Here is a 20,483-nt window from a genome sequence, read left to right as displayed (position 1 = left end):
TTCAGCTCCCTTAGGTAGGCATCTCTTCCATGTGTGTGTGTGAGAGACACAGAGAGAGAGAGAAAAAGAGAGAGACAGAGAGAGAGAAAAAGAGAGAGATAGAGAGAGAGAATGGTATCTTGGTTTATCAAAATGATACTCTAGAACTATAGATCTAGCTTGTTTCAATTGACCAAAATTTCATCTGTGACCCTCACAATTAAAGTTGTTGATATACTGATGAGGGCCTTCTTGGACTTATTTCTAGTTTCTAAACTGTGAACTGTAAATATGTACTCTTGCAGGTGGCACAGAATGTTAGGGTCACAGCATAATTTGGTATTTCAGTACTATCAAGCATCCTCTGATGAAGTCACTGATCAATCATGAGTTGTATTGTTTGATAATCCTATACGATTTCTGTAGCGCTTTTCTGAGGTTCCACCCTATTTTTTCCTACCATTATCTTATCAGATATCAGAGAATAAGAAGTTTCTGAATTCTCAGAAGGGAATATTAACTTTGAGAGCATCAGTATTTGCTGCGACCAGTGAGTTATTACCAGAAAAGGCATAGAAACTCTGGAGTGATGAAAAAAACATTTGGAAAGAAATCAGTGTGAGGATGGAAATAAGATAGGGCCCACCCCAACTGGAAATAGCAGAAGGCCTCCCCCCTTTTCACATTAGGACATAAAATTAACAAAACGTCTTTAAGTGACTGGAAATTTACGTCAATACTAAGAGTTATGGTCATGATACAATTAAAACAGACAAAAATAATTATTTGCCAAACATTTATTATTTATTGCTCACAGTCCAATTATTTCAACAAGAATGTTTTCAAGATAGTATCAGTAGGCCTCAAAGGATTATGGGCTGATGAATCCTGTTAAAGGGCATCCAGAAATTTGCCACTCTATTCACTTACATTTTCCCTTCCCCTCCCCCAACACGTTCTGTGATCTCATGGGTCCTACAGCAAGACAAACATTTATCCTGAGCAGGTTACCTCAAGGCCCAAATTAACAAAGGTAGTTAATATTCCCAAACCCGCAAAATTTGGGGGAGTAGAGCAGAGCACTAGAAACTACAGCAGAGTTCTAAAATTTGAGCTCAGAAATTGTTTGAGAAACATTTGTTTTTGCTTTAAAAGATTTTCAAGTGGTTGTGTTCAAGTGGAATTAAGTGTAAAAGTATATATTTTGAATTTTAAGTCTTCAAGTTATACTTCATTGTTTTGTGCTATTTCTCCCAGTTATGAGCTTAATTTCATAGAAAGTTTTATTGCAGGAGTAATTTCCCCTGTATTATTGAAGGGTTGTAAAGCTCAGTCATCTGGAAGAACCTGTTAACTAAGCCATAAAAGATGAGAAGCTATTTGGAAGTAAAGATGAATTAAATTTAGGCTTAAGAAGAAACATCAATTTGAATATTGAAAATATTTGAACACTCCACAAGTTGGCTCAGTTGTTAAGGACAAGCCAATTATTAAGAATCTCCAATCGACCTATGATGATTATTACTTTCAAAAGCAATAAATTATCATGCTCCTCAAACAAAACTCCTTAAGCAAATTAAATGACTTTTGTTTAAAATAAGTGCTCTCCACTTCTGCACCAAAGAGCAAAAATATACTGCAATAACTACTTGACAAAGACTAACAGGAAGACATACAAAACACATGAAAAGGGTGTAAAGATTTTGGAAAAGACACATTCTAACATCAGAGAATTTTCCCACAACCAGAAACATTAGAGTTATCACTCGGTACACAGTGCTTCCCATTTTCCTTTGCTTGAGGCATTGGCAGGTGTCAGGACAGTGGCAACATCTAGGGGCGGTACTGAGATCTCTGCTCTTGGATGTACTCATAGAGAGGGCTGGAACGCACCGGGGCACTGGCAAACTGACGCGTGCCAGGCTCCAGAACTTGTCTTTCCCGGACTTGGCGGCGCCTCTCTTCTTCCTGCTGGCGGCGGAGCTGCTCTTCCCGGAATTTCCTCTCCCGTTCCTGGCGGCGTCTCTGCACTTCTTCTTGCCGCAGCTCTCTTTCCAGACGGCGGCTCGTTTCCTCTCTGGCAAACTGCTCCTCTGATGGGTACTGCCGGTCTCGCTCCTGCCTGAACCTCTGCTCTTCTTGCTCCTCAAATAGCAGCTGCTCCTCTTCCTCGCGGAATTTTCTGTCACGCTGCTGGCGGCGCAGCTGCTCTCTCTCTCTCTCTTGTCGAAGTTGTTCCTCCTCCCGGAATTTTCTGTCACGTTCCCGACGAAGCTGTGGCTCCTCGCGACGCAGCAGCTGCTCTTCCTCTCTGTCCAGACGGAGTTTCTCCTCCTCCCGGAATTTTCTGTCACGTTCCCGACGAAGCTGTTGCTCTTCCTCCCTCTCCTGCCTAAGCTGTTCCTCCTCACGGAATTTTCTAGCACTCCGTTGACGGCGCAACTGCTCTTCCTCCCTTTCCCGATGCAGCTGTTGTTCCTCCCGGCGCAACAGCTGCTCTTCCTCACGGAATTTCCTGTCGCGCTCCTGGCGGCGCAACTGCTCTTCCTCCCTTTCCCGACGGAGTTTCTCCTCACGGAATTTTCTCTCACTCTCCTGACGACGCAGCTGCTCTTCCTCCCTTTCCCGACGGAGTTGTTGCTCCTCGGTGCGCACCAGTCGTTCCTCCTCACGGAGTTTTCTGTCTCGCTCCTGTCGAAGCTGTTGCTCTTCCTGGCGCAGCAGCTGCTCTTCCTCACGGAATCTTCTGTCGCGTTCCTGACGGCGCAGCTGCTCTTCCTCTCTCTCCTGACGGAGCTGTTGCTCCTCGCGGCGCAGGAGCTCTTCCTCCTCACGGAATTTCCTGTCGCGTTCCTGACGGCGCAGCTGTTCTTCTTCCCTCTCTTGCCTGAGCTCTTCCTCCTCACGGAATTTCCTGTCACGCTCCTGACGGAGCTGTTGCTCTTCCCGGCGCAGCAGCTGCTCTTCCTCCCTCTCACGTCGAAGCTCTTGCTCTTCACGACGACGCAGCAGCTGCTCTTCCTCACGGAACTTCCTGTCTCGCTCCTGACGGAGCAGCTGCTCTTCCTCACGGAACTTCCTGTCTCGTTCCTGACGGAGCAGCTGCTCTTCCTCTCTTTCCAGACGCAACTTTTCCTCCTCACGGAATTTCCTGTCACGCTCCCAGCGAAGCTGTTGCTCCTCGCGGCGCCGCAGCGGTTCCTCCTCCCTCTCCTGACGAAGCTGCTGCTCCTCGCGGCGCAGCAGTTGTTCTTCCTCACGGAATTTCCTGTCACGCTCCTGACGGAGCAGCTGCTCCTCCTCCCTCTCACGCTGAAGCTGTTGCTCTTCAAGACGCAGCAGCTGCTCTTCCTCACGGAATTTCCTGTCTCGCTCCTGGCGGCGCAGCTGCTCCTCCTCTCTCTTCTGACGGAGCTGTTGCTCTTCCTGGCGCAGGAGCTCTTCCTCCTCCCGGAATCTTCTGTCGCGCTCCTGGTGGCGCAGCTGCTCTTCCTCCCTCTCCTGCCTGAGCTGTTCCTCCTCACGGAATTTCCTGTCCCGCTCCTGGCGGCGCAGCTGCTCCTCTTCTCTTTCCAGACGGAGCTTCTCCTCACGGAGCTTTCTGTCCCGCTCCCGACGGAGCTGTTGCTCCTCTCGACGCGGCAGCTGCTCTTCCTCACGGAATTTCCTGTCGCGCTGCTGGCGGCGCAGTTGCTCTTCCTCCCTCTCCTGACGAAGCTGTTCCTCCTCACGGAATCTTCTGTCTCGCTCCTGGCGACGGAGCTGTTGCTCTTCCCGGCGCAGCAGTTGCTCTTCCTCCCTCTCCTGCCTAAGCTGTTCCTCCTCACGGAACTTTCTGTCCCGCTCCCGACGGAGCTGTTGCTCCTCTCCACGCGGCAGCTGCTCTTCCTCACGGAATTTCCTGTCGCGCTCCCGGCGGCGCAACTGCTGTTCCTCCCTCTCCTGACGAAGCTGTTCCTCCTCACGGAATTTTCTGTCGCGTTCCCGACGGAGCTGTTGCTCTTCCCGGCGCGGCAGCTGCTCTTCCTCCGTCTCATCACGGAATTTCCGATTGCGCTCCTGGCGGCGCAGTTGTTCCTCCTCCTTCTCCTGGCGGATCTGTTCTTCTAAGCGGGATTTTCTGTCACGTTCCTGGCGAAGCTGCTGCTCGAGCTCCTCGCGGCGCAGCTGCTTTTCTTCCTCGCGGAACTTTCTGTCACGCACTTGGCGGCGCAGTTGTTCTTCCCTCCTTTCTTCGCGGAGCAGTTCCTCCTCGCGGAATTTTCTGTCACGCAGCTGCCCCTCCTCGCGGTATTGTCTGTCGCCTTCCTGGCGCTGTCGCTTGCGTTCGTCTCGCTGCAGCTGCTCTTCCTCTTGATATTCTCTCTCCCGCTGCTGGCGGCTCTTCTCCCTTTGCAGTTCCTCTTCCTCGCTCAGCTGCTGCACCCGGCCTGGCTTGGCATACAGTGTTTGCCGGCGCCTCTGGCTTTCTTCCTCTAGTTGCCACCTCCATTTCTGGCCAGGGCGCTGCTCCTGTTGGCGTCGCCTCCTCTCCAGATCCTCCTGCAAGCTGTCCTCCTCCTGGAGCTGTCGGGCACGATCCCGTCGCTGCGACAGCTCCTCCTCCTCCTCCTCCTCCAGGTTCTGCAGCTCCTGCGCTCTCTCGCGCCGCCGGCGGCGCTGCTCTTCCTCCTCGCGGAACCGCTGTGCCCGCTCCTGGCGCTCCTCCGCCCTCAGCTGCCTTTCCCGGCGCCTCCTGCTCGCTTCTTGCTCTAGCCGCTGCTCTTCCTCCTCCTCCTGCCGGCGAGCCTGTTGTTCTTGCTCCTGCTCACGTTCCCGAAGTCGCCTCTTCTCCTGGTCCAGGCGGCGCCTCTGCTCTTCCTGCCTGAGGGGCCTCGAGTAGACTTTGCTTTGACGTGCGTAAGCCTCACTTTCTAGCTGCCGCTGCCACCTTCGGGTCTGCCTCTCGCCCAGCTCCCGGACCTGTTCCTGCTCCTCCTCAGCCAGTTCCCGCTCCGCCAGCTCGCGCCTCAGCTGCTGCTCGCGTCTCTCCTCCTGCTCAAATCTCTTCTCGTCCCGCTCGCGCCTCAGCTGCTGCTCGCGTCTCTCCTCCTGCTCAAATCTCTTCTCGTCCCGCTCGCGCCTCAGCTGCTGCTCGCGTCTCTCCTCCAGCTCGCGCTCCTCCAGCTCGCGCCTCCGCTGTTGCTCCCGCGGTTCCTCGCGCCGGCGTCTCTGCCTGGGGAGCTGCTCTTCCTCTTGGAGCTCCCTCTCGTACTGCTCTAGGCGCTCCTCCCGGCGCTCCCTCCTCAGCTCCTGCTGCTCCTCCCTCTCGCGCAGGTCGCGCCTTCGCAGCTGCTGCTCGTCTTCGCGCCGCTCACGTCTCTCTCTCTGCTGTTGCTCCCTCTCCAGGAACTCCTCAGCGTCGCGATCCTGGCGCCTCCGCAGCTGCTCTTCCTCTGCGCGGCGCTCTTCCAGTTCCTGCCTCTGCAGCTGCTGCTCCAGTCGCTCTTGCTTCTGCCTCTGCGCCTCTTCCTTGGCAAGCTCCCTCTCCTGTTCCTGCTTCTCTTGTCTGTGTCGTAGCTCAGGTTCTTCGAATTGTCTGTCCCGCAGCTCGAATCTCCTTTGATCTTCTTGCCTGCGATTTTCTAGCAGGCTCCCGTTGCCCTCACCTTGGGCACGCTTTTCTTCCTCCAGCTGTGAGGCTTCGCCGAGCGCGTTATAAGCCGCTTGGGCCAACTTGGAAATAAGTAGAATGAATTCATCGAACTCCACCTGCCCATCAGAGTCGCGATCCAGAAGTTCCAGCATCACATCTACCGTCTCAGGGTCATGTGGTCTCTATGAAAAAGATAGCATGTTAAAAATAAAATAATTTGCTATTTCCAGGTAGGAAAATTTCAGTCATACACACAACATACTCCTGTGTTATGCTATATTGATACTCAAGAGGCATTCAAAGAGTGGACATTTAGCTTAGTGGTTAAGATGCCTGCTTCCAACATCAGCGTGCCTAGGGTTGATTCTAAGCTCTGAATCCCAATTCTGTCTTCCAACGATGTAGACCCTGGAAGGCAGCTGTGAAGCCGTGAACCTCAATGGTTCACCCACATGGAAAGCTAGGTTGAGTTCCCAATTCCTAACTCCAGGCGTAGGTTCAGCTCTTCAGAAGATTTGGGAAGTGAACCCCTTTAAGTTTAAAAAGGTTTTAAAATTGACATCCGGAAGAACTAGAAAATACTCAGTGTGTATCAAGTCTTGCTTCCTCATGTAAAATGTCAACCCTTCGTTTTAAAGCACAAGTTCATTAGAGAGCTTTGTATCTTGCAAATAAGTGCTTTCAAAATAAACCAAATTCTCTGGCTGGGTGATTGAGGATGAATGAAATTGAGAGGGGAGAAAGGGAGGGGGCAGGAGGGAGGAGGGCAGGAGGAAGGGAGGGAGGGAGAGAGAGAGAGAGAGAGAGAGAGAGATTATGAAGATTAGATTTACACCATCCATTTTTGTCTTAAATAAATGATATTCCTATTCCATGTTTGAAAGCGGTAAAACAGCACCGTAGTATGGGAACTGGCTTATTGAAATTTGGAAGCAAATGTAAGTAACTCCAATACTAGTTCTATTTGACATGTTTGGTGGTGATGTTCTATGAACAGCTCTTTCTCATATGTGGAGGACTTTCTATTGATTTCTTTAGTATTCGTATTACTATAGTAATGAAGTCCCTTCATCAGAAATGAATAGGGGATGTCGTGCAGACGTTTCATGGTGAAGAAGGACTTTGATCTCTCCTGACAAGAAAATTTCATAGCTCTAAATCCACATAGGTACTGCCTTTTCTCATTAGCTCTTACCTGAAGGAGATCTCCAAATTCCCTGTCAAGGAGGGCCTTCAGGTCTTTCTTCTTTAGTGCTGCCCCATCACAATCATGGGAGGCATATTGATTGAAAGTTTCAGTGATGTCAATGATGCTTTTCAGAAGTGGAGACATTTTTTTTCTTTCTTCAAGTAAACCTAGAACAAAACAGGATTCATAATCAAAATTCTATCACTGCTTTTGGGAAGATTTCATTCACACTGTTTCAGATGGAGTCACAAAGAATTTGACTTCTCAGCTGTAGTTTTTTTTATACTGGGTTTTTATGGATTTTAGTCTTTGAATATTGTATTCAGGAAAAGGAAGGGAGATCTTGGGAAGCTGCAAGCCAAGAAATCATATTCAGACCACCCTAAATGAGTAGTTGCTTTTCATTGTTTACTCAATCTGGATTAGCCATATCCTTTCTTTTTACCATTCTTTCAGTTTTCTAGTGTATTTTAGAGCAGACAGTAAAGAGGAAAATGCAGAAATTTAAACTTAAGTTTGCTACATGCAAGTGCCTTCTAAAGCGGAGCAAAGAGAATGAGTGAAAGCCTAACGCTGAAGGAAGACACAAGAGCATTTTTAAAGTAGATAGAACCCAAATAGCCAACCATGTCAAACAAGGCAAGTGGTAGTAAATAGAACAATGAAAAGACAATGTGAATTATTCTCAACATTATAGACCTTGAGGTATCTACAGGTATAATTCACAAATCACCAATTCTAAGATTGAATACTACTTCTTGTTAAAAGATGGCACTGGGGTTGGACATTTGACACAGCAGTTAACATGTCACTTTGGATACTCTTATTCCTTATGAGTGTGCCTTGTTGAGTCTTGGCTGTGTTTTTAAATTCTAGTTCCAACTAATCTGCACCCACATAGGAGATTTGTCTGATTTCCTGGCTTTTAGGCATTTGTCGAATGAACCTGTGGACAGGGTGTTTGTTTCTCCATCTCCTCTTGGCATTCAAATAGGTTAAAAAAAATTTTTTTTTTTAAAGATGGAACTGTAACATTTAGATGCACCAGTGTATAACACAGACAGTGCATGTTTCTGCCTTTAACTCAGATATATTACGGGTTTTAAGATCTTCAGCTACAGAAAGCTTCAGAGAGCTCTTTTCTGACCGGCTACTAAAGCAAACTGAATCTGGAATACTATGAATGGTGTCGGTCTTATGGTCAGTGTTTAAAAATTCCTAATAAAATATTTGAATTTTGGCATTATTAAAGAATTAGCCAGCAACAGATTGCTATTAAAAGAATGCATGATTGATTTTGCTGACTGAATATGTGTAACAGTTCATTCAGATGACTCTTCACATCGGTCTCCACTTCAGTGTCTCAGCTGCCATAAGAATATGGACCATGTTAGGTAGAACTAACATTGCAAACCCTTAAGAAGGCAGATTTTAGGAAGATGTGCCTTCAACAGAACCACCCATGATTATCCCCTGATGTGCAAGAGTATAGAGTTCAAAGCTTGAGAGAGGGTCACATCTCTGTTCCCATGATGGCTCTGCCTGTAAGAAGATGCAGTGGAATTAGAGCTAACTATTCTGGTAATAACTGATCTTTTCTTGTCTGTGGAACCTTTCCCCACTCTCCAACATCTACCATGGCTACAAAAAGAATCAGAGAAGTACATGATCCCACAGAATGGGACTTACCCACTTCACCAGAAGAAGACGTCAAGTGCTCGCTGACACTGCTGGCAAGTGTACTGGGTAACTGGGAGCTTGGCCTTTTATAGTGGTTTTAATTGTGCCCTGGAGAGCAACTTGGGAAGGAGACACCCACTCTGTGGGATGGCCTGATTCATTCCCAACCAAGCCCAGCTCCACCTCTGTCTCCACAAATGGCTTGTTTATCTCATATTTGCTCACGTAGCTATTTGGCACGAGATTCACAGGCCTTGCCTCCTGACAGTTAGGATACTGGCTATACCTAAGATAAAGGGGTAGAATATTTGACAGAATCTCTAATTTTCTTGAATTTATTAGAATTAAATAAAGTAGGGTCTGGCACGATAGCGTAATGGTTAAGGTCCTCGCCTTGAATGCGCCAGGATCCTATATGGGTGCCGGTTCCAATCCTGCAGCTCCACTTCCCATCCAGCTCCCTGCTTGTGGCCTGGGAAAGCAGTCGAGGATGGCCTAAAGCCTTGGGACCCTGCATCCACGTGGGAGACCCAAAAAGAAGTTCCTGGCTCCTGGCTTTGGATCGGCACAGCACTGGCCGTTGCGGCCCACTTGGGGAGTGAATCATTGGACGGAAGATCTTCCTCTCTGTCTCTCTTCCTCTCTGTGTATCTGCCTTTCCAATAAAATAAATAAATCTTAAAAAAAGAATTAAATAAAGTAAAAGAAAATAAAGGTATTAAATGTTTAGAATCTTGATTGTGGTAGCATTACAAAGGAGTAACCCCTAAGTCATTTACTTTTTACAGAAGATATAAGTTCTGGGTTGGGAAAATAGAAACTTGGAATTCAGTTGATGAGAATTGGTTCATTTCAGGGGAAATGCTTGAAATGATTCCAGTAAGTAAGTAATTGATTTATTTCTTTTCTTTTCTGAAAATGCAGGTGGGAAGATTTCTGGGTCTTAGGATTACGGTTTTCCTACACATTGGAGATTGCCTCAGCAGCAAACAATTTTCGAAGGTACCTTAAAATATGTGGTTTTTTTTTTTAATTGAAGTATTTGTAAGAAAACTTGGAGTCTTTGAAATTTTGTTCTTAGAGGTAGTTGATTTGAGTGAAGTTTGCTTATTTCTTTTTCATTACCATATTGGTGCCCCTGGAGAAAAAGAGCTGGTGTAATGCATTATTGTAGATATAATCATCCTGCTCAGCCTAAGTTACTAATGATTATGACACCTCAACACTTGCGTCTGCTTCTCCTGAAAGCACATTAAGCTAATCGGTCATTCTAGCCCATTATACCCATCAGGCTTTCTCAACTCTGGCGATCCTTTGCCAATCTCAGCACTGTTTTATTGTTAGGAACTGGATTTTATCCCTGGTTGTCAGCAACTCCCACCCTTACATTTTAGGATATATTAAACTTTGGTTTATAATAGGTTTGTGGAGACTATTAAATGATTCAGTGGCTTCCTTACATTTCTACTTCTTGCTTTGTGCAACATAGGCAAATATTGGCTTTTTGAATTTTGAGGAGGATGTGAAGACCTTTAATAGCATATGAAAATTTAGAGTTTAAATATATATCTCTATATGGGTGATATATAGCTTTATGCATATGGAACAAAGACACAGAAAAAGGAGAGACAGAGTCAGAGATTTCCCATCCACTGGCTCACTTCCCACATGCCTACAACAACTAGGGATAGACCAGGCAGCCAAGAGTTGGAACTCAATCTAGGTCTCCTTTGTGGGGAGCAGGGACTCCCTATCTGCTGTCTCTTAGGGTACACATTAGGAGGAAGTGGAGATGGAAGTGGAACTGGAACTTGAACCCAGGTACTCTAATATAGGATACAGATATGCCAAGCAATGTCTTAATCATCTATCAAAGCCTGCTTTCAAAAAGCTGGTGTACAGATTGATGCAGATGATGGTGGAGTTGAACTCTATTTGCTCTCTCAGTTATGCCTTCTGATATGTGGGGTGGAGTGGCAGATGCAAGTGAAAGGAGACAGGAACATATTTTTGAGCCTAGTCCATTTATGCATTAAGGGCTTGTGCACTAAAATCTGTAATCTCGGAGTTTATCCAGAACTGTCAAATCTGTCATGTGTTTTCTTGGTTCAGTAATCAAGCTCCTTGGTGAAGCACAAAAACCTCCCTTTTCCCCCCCTTTCTTTTTAGGTTTTCATACGGATCACTTAATCTTTGGATGCTAGGTTAGGATCAGAATGAGAAATATATATCTATACTGAGACTATAAGACACTGGTCTCACAGAAGGCGGAAGGCTTCTGTTTGGGTGCTCCTCCAGAAAGTCCTTGGGTAAGTCCTGCTTTGTATCACCTTCTGTTTTTATTCATCTGTGTAGAATTTACTGGGGAACTTTAGTCCAGGTGATAGGAGAGGCATTTGTATGAATACAGTCAATGTTCCCAAAACAGGACTGACTATTTATTAATTTGCATAAGAATTAAGGGAAACCGCAATTTATCACTTAAAAAATCATAGTTGAGTGAGTAAGATGAATATGCTGGAAGGAAAACACTTTAAAACAAGATTTATGTATTTTTATTTGAAAGGCAGATTTTATAGAGAGAGAGAAGGAGAGAAACAGAGGTTTTCCATCTGCTGGTTTAGTCTCCAAATGGCGTGAATGGTTGTAGCTAAACTGATCTGAAGGCAGAAGCCAGAAGACACGACTTCCTCTGGGTCCTCCCTGTGGATGCAGGGACACAAGAACTTGAACCATCCTCTGCTGTCCTCCCAATTCACAAACAGGGAGTTTGATTAGAAGTGGAGCAGCTAGGACATGGGCTGCAGGCAGAGGATTAGCTTGCTTTGCCACTGTGCCAGCTTCAGGAAAGCACTTCTAAATAGCCTTGAAATCCACCTGCAATTGCACAACAGAAAAATTTTTTCTCTTTCTGAATGAAAGCATATCTTAAATCCAAAGATGGCGCACTAATCTTTAAAGTTAGTACAAGCATAAGAGGAAATACTTAAAAACCTGCACAAACCTGAGGGACTTGGCTTCTTCTCCTTCCTGTTCTTGGTCCATCCATAGAAGAGATTTGTAAATAGATTGAATTGCTAAATTCTGAAGTCAGATTTGAGAGGTCAGCTATGTGGTGTAGTGAGTAAAGTAGCTGCTGGTTTGTGTCTCAGATTCTCCACTTCGAATTCAACTCCCTGGTAATGGCCTAGGAAAATCAATGGAAGACGGCCTAAGTGCTTGGCCTTTGCTACCCACTTGGGAGAGCCAGATAAAGTGCCTGGCTCCTGGCTTATATGCTCACCTGGAGAATGAACCAGTGATTGGAAGATTGCTCTGTCTCTCCTTCTCTCTCTTGAAATACGGTGGCATCTCCTCTTTGTGGTTCAAGAAAAATAATGGTGTTTCAGAACCTGAAAATCTCTGTATTTTTAATAAACCATAAGTTTCATCATCTTTACTTTTGAGGTCTAGGGACTAAGGCACTTAGAAGTTAGGAAACATGACTGACTGTCACAGGATAGACCCAAGTCTCCTTCTCTGTGCTGGAATGTCCTTTATCAGTGGGTTCAGCACAACTGCAATATTCTACTGGTACTTGGCTTGGAATCTTGGATTCTTTACTACAGAGGAATTAAAAAAAAAGTCACTGATATGTTTTAATATTACTTCATTTGTGAAGCCTCTCTCATGCCTGAGATCTTTGGAGGTGTCTATCAGATTAACCAGCAAGCAAGGAAGCAGGCAAACAAAGAACTAAGAAAGTGTTGGGCTTCCCTGGTGTGTATCTCATTCAAAGGCTTATTTTCTATTTTCTCTTGTTAGAATAGCACCTCCCCCACTCTCCAAAGAGAGTAGGATTGACACTGATTGGCATTTATAGGAACAGACCCTGACTCAATCCACCTGGGGAGCTTTGTAAGTAAAAATTTAAAGCAGGGAAGATTTCAGTATCATCTTCAGTCTGATGATCTTCTCTGGAATCTTAAAAAAATGTGTCGTTGAATTTTTGCGATGATTTTAGAGTGCTTAAAAATAGTAGTATTCTTTAGTAAGCTCTAAAGATACGTTCCTAATGAAGATTTTTTTTTTAAATGAGCATTAAATCTTTCAAGTTTCCCTGTTACTTCTTCTTACTCATTGACCTACCTCCTAGGATGCCACTTTTCCCCACAGAAAACCTAACAGTTTCTGTAGTACCCCATGCAAATTCCATATCATCCCCAATAACCTCCTTTGAGTGGTATGTGCATTGATCTTCCAGTTTAAAGGAAAATTTTCCCACAGCATGCAGAGGCAGCATCCTACAACCTGGGCTACTGAGTGTATAATGTTCAGTCTTCTCCAATTTAACAGATGCTTATTTTGTCATCTCAATTAAGTTTTAAGTTCCTTGAGAGTTTCACTATATCTTTTATTTCTACCAGGTGTTTAATACAATCCTTGTTGATATGGTATAATTTTATTGCATTGTGGAAGTTGTAGTAGCCAGCAGGTCAGAATGAGATGTGTTGCTCACACTGGGACGGAGTGTCTGGGTGATGGCGCGAGGAGGAGGGTACTCACTAACATGGGAGTCAGCCTTTCTGGGGCCTCGTTAGTTTCACCACTTACAAGACAGATGACAGGGGAGGCGATACTCCACCCCTCTCAGCCTTCTCCCGTGCCCGTCACTTCACCCCTCTGTCAAGCAAGGAGTTAAAAGATATGAATCCCTTCCTCATCAGGGAGCTGTGATAATTACAGCTTGTAAAGCTCTTTGTGATTCTTAGATATAGAAAGGCTAATTATTATGATCATTAATAATTCTTAATTTTTGTCTTCTTCAAGGTAAATTATGCTTAGTTTAATTACACCCCCACCCTGGTAATAATTACACCTCTGGCCGTCAGCAGATGCTTTCATCTGACGTCATGCCATGCAAGGTGACTGGGCATGAGTGCCTAGGGAGAGCATTTCCACCTTCTTCCCACTCAGTGTAGCAGAGGGCTTCTGGCTCTCTGTCATTAACGTGCTCATAGATTTCAAGTCATTTGTTTTCTTTGTTCTGTAATTGTGTCTTCATCCTCACCAGTGACTCCTCAATTTCACAGAGTTTTGCGATGTGTCAAAAGACACACCGAATGGGACGCGTTCATTTCATTCTTGTAATTTAAGGAATACTGTGAATAAAAGGGAACAGGTCTCATCGGCTGGGCTGTGGAGATTTTAGTCTATCTGTTACAAAAAGATTCTTGGCTCCCCTAAGAAAAAAAGGGCCATAGCTCCTCAAGTGTAGAGAGAACTTGTTTGTGACATTCTAAGGTATCATCAGATTCAGATTCGTTTGTCGTAGAATATATAAGCCGTTGTTTGAGATGAGATGAGAGGAGTTGAATTCAAAGAATTAAAAGAACTTATTTTTTTGAGAGAGGTCTTGCTTCTGTCCAAAATGCATTCCATGAGGAGATTAGCAACTGAGGCTTCACTCTCAAGAGATGGTTTGGGTTATGGGAGTGAAGGTCATGTCCTCCCAAATGTGAAAAGAGGACAGGTAAGCATGTACCAGTCTGACTTGAATTGTTTCTCCAGGTGCAGACAGTCAAGCAGCATCTCATGTCATATGTAGTTATTGATTTTGATTTATATATATAGATGTTTCAGCATGAAGTAAGGATGGAGGTCAGTCAAGGCAGGAGAGTGGATGGTGAAACTTGGAGTGTTTGACAGCTGACTCTCATTCTGACCCGCTCTCTCTGGAGGGTACATGCTTCTCTGGAGCTCTGCCTCCTGCTCTTCTCACTGGCATCTTTCTATCAGTTTCTTTCATGTTCACTTTTCCTCTTCTTTTTCTTTATGCCTCTTTCTTTACTCTGTCTTCAAAAGCATCTGAAACTCAAGAAAATAGCATAAGGATGAAGGAACTTTGGGGGAAAATCAGTTGAAACCCTAGTTCTTTTGCCCCTGGGAGGGATCTGTGTTCACATTAATGAAGAAGCAGAGCACAGGCTCTGTGTGTGTCTTGGTTCTTCCCACATAAGTTTCTTTCAGTCCACAAGCATTTACCGAGCCCTCTAGTCTACCCCAGGCATGGTCAGGCACTGAAGCTCTTAACAGAAGACATTCCACACCACCTTCTGATGATTTGGAGTGGAATATATTGTAAGAAAGATTAGGGACTGGTGTTGTGGTATAGTAGGTTATGTCACTGCATGTGATACAGGCATACCATAGGGGATCACTGATTTGAATTCCAGCTGCTTCAGCTCTGATTTAGCTCCCTGCTAACACTCCTGGAGAAAGAAATGGAAGATGACCCAAGTGCTTAGGCCCCTGACACCTATGTGGGAGATAAAGCTCTTGGTCCTGAACTTCTGGCTTCTGCTTGTCCCAGTCTTGGCTGTGGCAACCATTTGGGAAGTAGAACCTGGATAGAAGATTCTCTTTCTGTCTTTCCTTGTGTCTCTTTAATGCTGCCTTTTGTATACATGAATCAGTATTTTTTTCAAAAAGAGAAAGATTTAATTCCTCCAATAAAACTATATATTAGTATTACTTATATATACTAAGTTTTTTTTGTTAAGAATATATCAAAACAAAATCAAAATAAAACACTAACATCAGTAACTACCCATAGTGAGAGGTCTGGGGCAATTCCTATTTGTTGTTTACTTTCTTAGACTTTTGGTATTTGAGTCAGGTGAATGTGTTGCCTACTAAAAATTAAACATTTAAAACTTTAAAAACCAAATGTTTAATTCTAAGAGAAAGGGGAGAAAAAGGGAAGATGAACATCAGAATAGCATTAGAAATTAAGTTACTTTCTAAGCTATAAAGGAGAAGAAATGAGAATTTATAGTAGTTAGTACTTCTAGAAAATAGAAATTCATTGAATTTATTCACTTCATAGTGCACCTAGCAGGACATTTAGGGCTTAGTGAGTTTTCAAACGTGTATTGAAGTAGCCCTTAAAACAATGGACCTTAAAACTCACTAACGTAGCTGTTTGGTAAGCCTTTTTTTGTCAGCCTTTTCAGCTATTCTGCCAGACGTGTAATTGGAAATTTTCAGATATTTTCCTCTGAGGCATCCCCTTATCTACAGATGCAAAGTATTGTGGAAGCTGCTCCCTTGGTGTCTGTCCAAATCCATCTTAGCTCTGGGCTCTCTGCTGATGTCTGTTAGCTCTGGGCAATGGGTGGATTATTAAAGACTCATCTATAACCACATCTTTGGAAAGTATATCACAAATTGCAAAAAATAATGCTTTTGGCAGCACATATTGGGCCTTTGAAGTGAACCACACACTCTGATGTGACAAATAATTACCACTTCTCAGGCTGGAAGTCAGTCTTTTTTTTTTTTAACCTTCATGTAGTGTCTTCTTTCAAGGTCAGCATAATTCAAAATCAGTTTTTGGTGAGTCTTCTATTATTCTTTTTGAGTTACAAAACCCTTAGTCTCTGAATATGTAAATTCTTGCCTGTTCCATGAATACTTGCGTTACCTTACTATCTGGCTAGTCAAAAGCTGAAAAAAAGATCTCAATAAATGAGATATTGCAGGAGATAAAAGGGAATAGAGTGTTGGAAAACTCAACATCCCAGGCACTCAGAAGATATGATGTAGTTGTGAGGTCTATTTTTAGATTTTTCTTGGAAAGTCAGATATACAGAGAGAAGGAAAAACAGAGAGGATGATCTTCCATCCATTGATTCACTCCCCAAGCGGCCACAATGGCTGGAGCTGAGCCAATCCTAAGTGGAGTCTCCTCTGGGTCTCCCACGTGGGTGCAGGGTCTCAAGGCTTTGAGCTGTCCTTGACTGCTCTCCCAGGCCACAGCCAGGAAGCTGGATGGGAAGTGGGGCCAATGGGACATGAACTGGTACCCATATGGGTTCTCGGTGCATGCAAGGTGAGGACCCTACCTCTTAGGCTACCATGCCGGGCCCGTGAAGTTCATTTTTAATCCACAAGCGCTCTATGAGTTGAAGGATAGAGGGTCCGATTTCAGATAAAGCCTGGAAAGGCACAAGGGAAGCAGACAGAACCTGTTCTAGATGAGGTGAGTGAATTTCAGGCAGGGCAAATGGAGCAGAGACATTCCAAGCAGTGTGAGGAAAGATGACGAGTAGAAATGGGCAAAGTATATTTTGAGAAAAGGATGGCTGATCAGTTAGCATGTAGTGGAGATTTAATTGCTGTTTGGCAAAGGACCATGTCTCTTTACTGCTTTTAGAAGAGAAGCTGCAGAAGAGAACATTAGTTTCATTTAAATTGAGGAGCTGGCATTGTGATGTATTGTATTAAGCCATCACTATGGTGCTGAGTCTTCGCTGCTCCACTTTTTTTTTTTTAAATTATATGTATTGTTGTGACTTTTTTTAAGATTTATTTTTATTACAAAGTCAGATATACAGAGAGGAGGAGATACAGAGAGGAAGATCTTCCATCCGATGATTCACTCCCCAAGTGAGCCGCAATGGGCCGGTGCTGCGCCGATCCAAAGCCAGGAGCCAGGAACCTCTTCCAGGTCTCCCACGTGGGTGCAGGGTCCCAATGCATTGGGCCGTCCTCGACTGCTTTCCCAGGCCACAAGCAGGGAGCTGGATGGGAAGTGGAGCTGCTGGGACTAGAACCGGCACCCATATGGGATCCCAGGGCGTTCAAGGCGAGGACTTTAGCCGCTAGGCCCTGCTCCACTTCTAATCCAGCTTTCTGCTAATGTGCTTGGAAAAGCAGCAGAAAATGACGTAAATGAACCTCTGCCTCCATGTGGAAGATTTAGATGAAGCTTCTGTCTCTTCGCTTTGGTCTGGTCCAGCCAAGCTCATTGTAGCCATTTGGGGAGTGAGCTAGTAGATGGAAGATCTCTCTCTCTCTCTCCCTCTCTCTTTCTTACAGATTTATTTATTTATTTATTTATTTATTTATTTATTTTTACTGAAAAGGCAGCTACACAGAGGGAAGGAGCGACAGAGAGGAAAATGTCCGTCTGCTGGTTCACTCCCCAAGTAGCTGGGTATTCCCTGCAGGTGCAGGATCCCAAGGCTTTGGGCCATCCATTGCTGCTTTCCCAGGCCACAAGCAGGGAGCTGAAAGAGAAATGGGGAAGCTGGATATGAACCAGCGTCCATGCAAGGTAAGAATCTAGTTACCAGGATATTGTGCTGGGTCCGAAGATCTCTTTCTGTTTCTCCCTCTCTCTCAATAACTTTGCCTTTAAAATAAGTAAATAAATAGATCTTTGCAAAAAGAATGAATTGTATTTATGTGTTATATACAAGATTACAGTTACTTATATACCATTATCAGAAAGTAAGACGTTCCTTATTTTGTCAGGGAGATTAGGATGCAAAGAGATAGTAAAAGAATAATGGAGGGCAGGCACAATTTATTTTTGAAATTTTGCTGGAAGCACTAAATGGGTGGCCATGTTGTCAGGACACAGCAGTTTGGAGTGAGGCTGGGAGGACCAGGGTAAGGACATAAAAACCCACATCCTAATTCCTCCTACACTGGTCTGGTCAATGCTTACTGTTAGATATTAAAACAAAGGTTGGGGAGAAGAAATTATTTTTGCTAAGGGGCTGATTTCATATCTGCATCTTAAAAGCGATTCCAAGAGTATCACTGGAGCCAGTTTGAGCTTCCTCTGCTATTATTATTCAAATGAGGGTTTGAATAAGCAGAATTTGCCTCAATAGGGAAAACTGCCCTGGGCACTGACTTAAATGAGGTTAAGTGGACTGGTTTTGTTCTTATTTAGACAATAGCTCATGAAGGAGGCTTCATCTTTTTAATCCAGGCATCTGCTATAGCCATTTTGATCCTCTGTATTCAACATCCCAGGATCTGTTCAGTCTAACTAAATTTAACTAGCACTTGCCTAGGCACTAAGAGGTGCTCAAGATGCTTCTATTCTACATCTCTAGTTGGAAGGGGAAGTTTTGCTCTCTAAGACTTTGTGGTGGATTATCTACATTTTGTTTTGTGATCATCATCACCATCATAAATCAAGGACAATACTAACTGCTGTGTCGTATTTAATTTTTAATATCTTCTATGTGAATTCTTTTGTAGATGGAAAAACTGAGACTTTATGTTAGGCAATGACATTATGCGATCCACCAACCTTAAAAACCTACACTCCTTACTGTCATTTAATATTGCAGCTTTAATTCTTTATAACCTGCAAAGAGATGACAATATTTTGATATGAAAAGCTTTCAGTTGAAAAGATGTTGCCTCTTCTGCTTCTGTCATAATTCAGCTGGTACTTTCATCCCTACTTCCCCCTCTTAAGGGGTAGAAGGAACTCATGCTGTATAGTAGGCCAGCACTTTACAGCAGGCGCTAGCATCAGGAAGGAGACTTCCCTTCCACAGGCTCCAGGAAGCAAAGATTTATGACCTGTTCTCCAGTGAAATGTGATGTTCAGACTGCACAACTTGATTTTAGCAATGGTTTTTCCCTCTGACAACTCTGTGTGAAGAAACCAGACTCACCTAAGACCAGTTTGGACATCTGAGAGAGGCAGAAAGAGAATGTTCTGTTATCAGACACCCAGTGCCGTGACTGCGGACCGTCATGTGTAGACCCCGCCGGCACCTCTGGCCACAGCTTGATTATAATCATTAAGCTTTTACAGGACACTGACTGTATTGCAAAGGATTTTATGGTCCTCTTTTTATTAGTTGTTCCTCATCCGGCCCAGTCTGACAGAAAGGCTGCCGCCCCCACTCTCTGGGTGTGGAAACAGGCCACTGAGGGGTTAAGTTGCCTGTCAGAAGTCACTAAGCAAGCTGAGTTGGGATTCCAAGTTGCTGAATTGGCCAGACCAGCCCTGCTCCCTTTAGGCTAATCTGTTGATAAGAGAGTCTCAGAGATTAAAAGCTAATGAAATAATACTTTTGGAGTCTAGAAAGGAACAGAGTGTATTTTGGAAATTTATCTTTTCTGTCTACGTGAATTTTGGTTTTGATAATTGTTTTACGAATCATAAGTAGAACAGTACAGTCATCCTGTCTTTTCTAGGTCTCCTCCCCCAACTTTTTTTTTAAAAAAGATTTATTCATTTTTATTTGAAAGGCAGATTTCACAGAAAGAGGCCAGACAGAGAAAACATCTTCACTAATTCATTCCCCAAATGGCCACAATAGTAACAAGCTGAGCTGATCTGAAGCTGAGAGCCAGGGGCCTCTTCTGGGTCTTCCACAGGGACATCAAAGACCTGTGTCATTCTTTGCTGCCTTCCCAGGTTATAAGCAAAGAGCTGGATCAGGAGTGGAACAGCCAGCATGGGAACCTGCACCCATATTGCATGCCAATGCTACTGGGCACAGAATTAACTTGCTGTATCACCATGCTGGATCCCCTCTCTCTTTCTTGTGTATCATCCTTCCCCTTACTCTCCATGTGAAGAAGTGGGTGCTGACCAAGTGATTCCAAGTTTTAGGCACTTAGGGAAGAGTACAGGTGTTAAGTGAGTCTGAGCACACTGATTAGAGACCATATGAAAAGTTCAGGTAGTTCTGATTCTTTTAGATGGAGTTTCTAGTACTGTTTTCATGAGGTCTCCCTAGGTATTGAACTACTTCTTAACTAGATTTGATAATTCAGTGTTGAGTAAATTGAAACAAGTTATTTATGTATTACTTTGTTACTTTTGTGCAATAGGACTTTTCAAAATTTTAAATTGCCTTTCTAAAGGAGGGTATAGTAGAAAGTGTTACTGAAACTTCTGGACCACTAACTCTGTTTTCTCTCTTGAACTGTATACTGATAGTGACATTCTGTAGAATACCTGAGAAAATGTGACCGAGCGCATCCTATTGAGAGAGCCATCCTTTCATTTGGTTTTCAGGAGTCATGGAATAGGAATGAATGCTTCCTTCAAAATTCTCTTGGGAAGCGTAGGTTAAACATCTTCTCTATTGCATGAACTTCTTAAGCGTGAACTTAGGGCTGAAACCAGAAAATGATTCAGACATCTTCTGAACTGAAAATTCTTTTTGGTCTCGGCCTATTACATTAACTATA

General features: G+C 44.2%; 1 protein-coding gene across 1 annotated transcript; it reads right to left on the bottom strand.

Moving 5' to 3' along the window:
- Positions 1–1,511: 1,511 nt before the first annotated feature.
- On the bottom strand, positions 1,512–6,947 carry TCHH (trichohyalin). The gene is made up of 2 exons (XM_058660930.1): positions 6,810–6,947; positions 1,512–5,796 (listed from the first exon to the last, which is right to left on the bottom strand). Exons 1-2 carry the CDS (start codon positions 6,945–6,947, stop codon positions 1,813–1,815), a joined length of 4,122 nt encoding a protein of 1,373 aa, XP_058516913.1. The 3' UTR covers positions 1,512–1,812.
- Positions 6,948–20,483: the final 13,536 nt, after the last annotated feature.

This window comes from Ochotona princeps, chromosome 2 (genome assembly GCF_030435755.1).
Source record: "Ochotona princeps isolate mOchPri1 chromosome 2, mOchPri1.hap1, whole genome shotgun sequence".
Classification (NCBI taxonomy): Eukaryota; Metazoa; Chordata; class Mammalia; order Lagomorpha; family Ochotonidae; genus Ochotona; species Ochotona princeps.
This window is presented reverse-complemented; position numbering and strand designations above follow the sequence as displayed.

Excerpts from the sequence above, each read along its gene's own strand:
- TCHH (XM_058660930.1), bottom strand. The coding sequence starts at position 6,947 with ATGTCTCCACTTCTGAAAAGCATCATTGACATCACTGAAACTTTCAAT. Across the intron at positions 5,797-6,809 it reads AATTTGGAGATCTCCTTCAG|AGACCACATGACCCTGAGAC; the intron begins GTAAGAGCTAAT and ends TCTTTTTCATAG.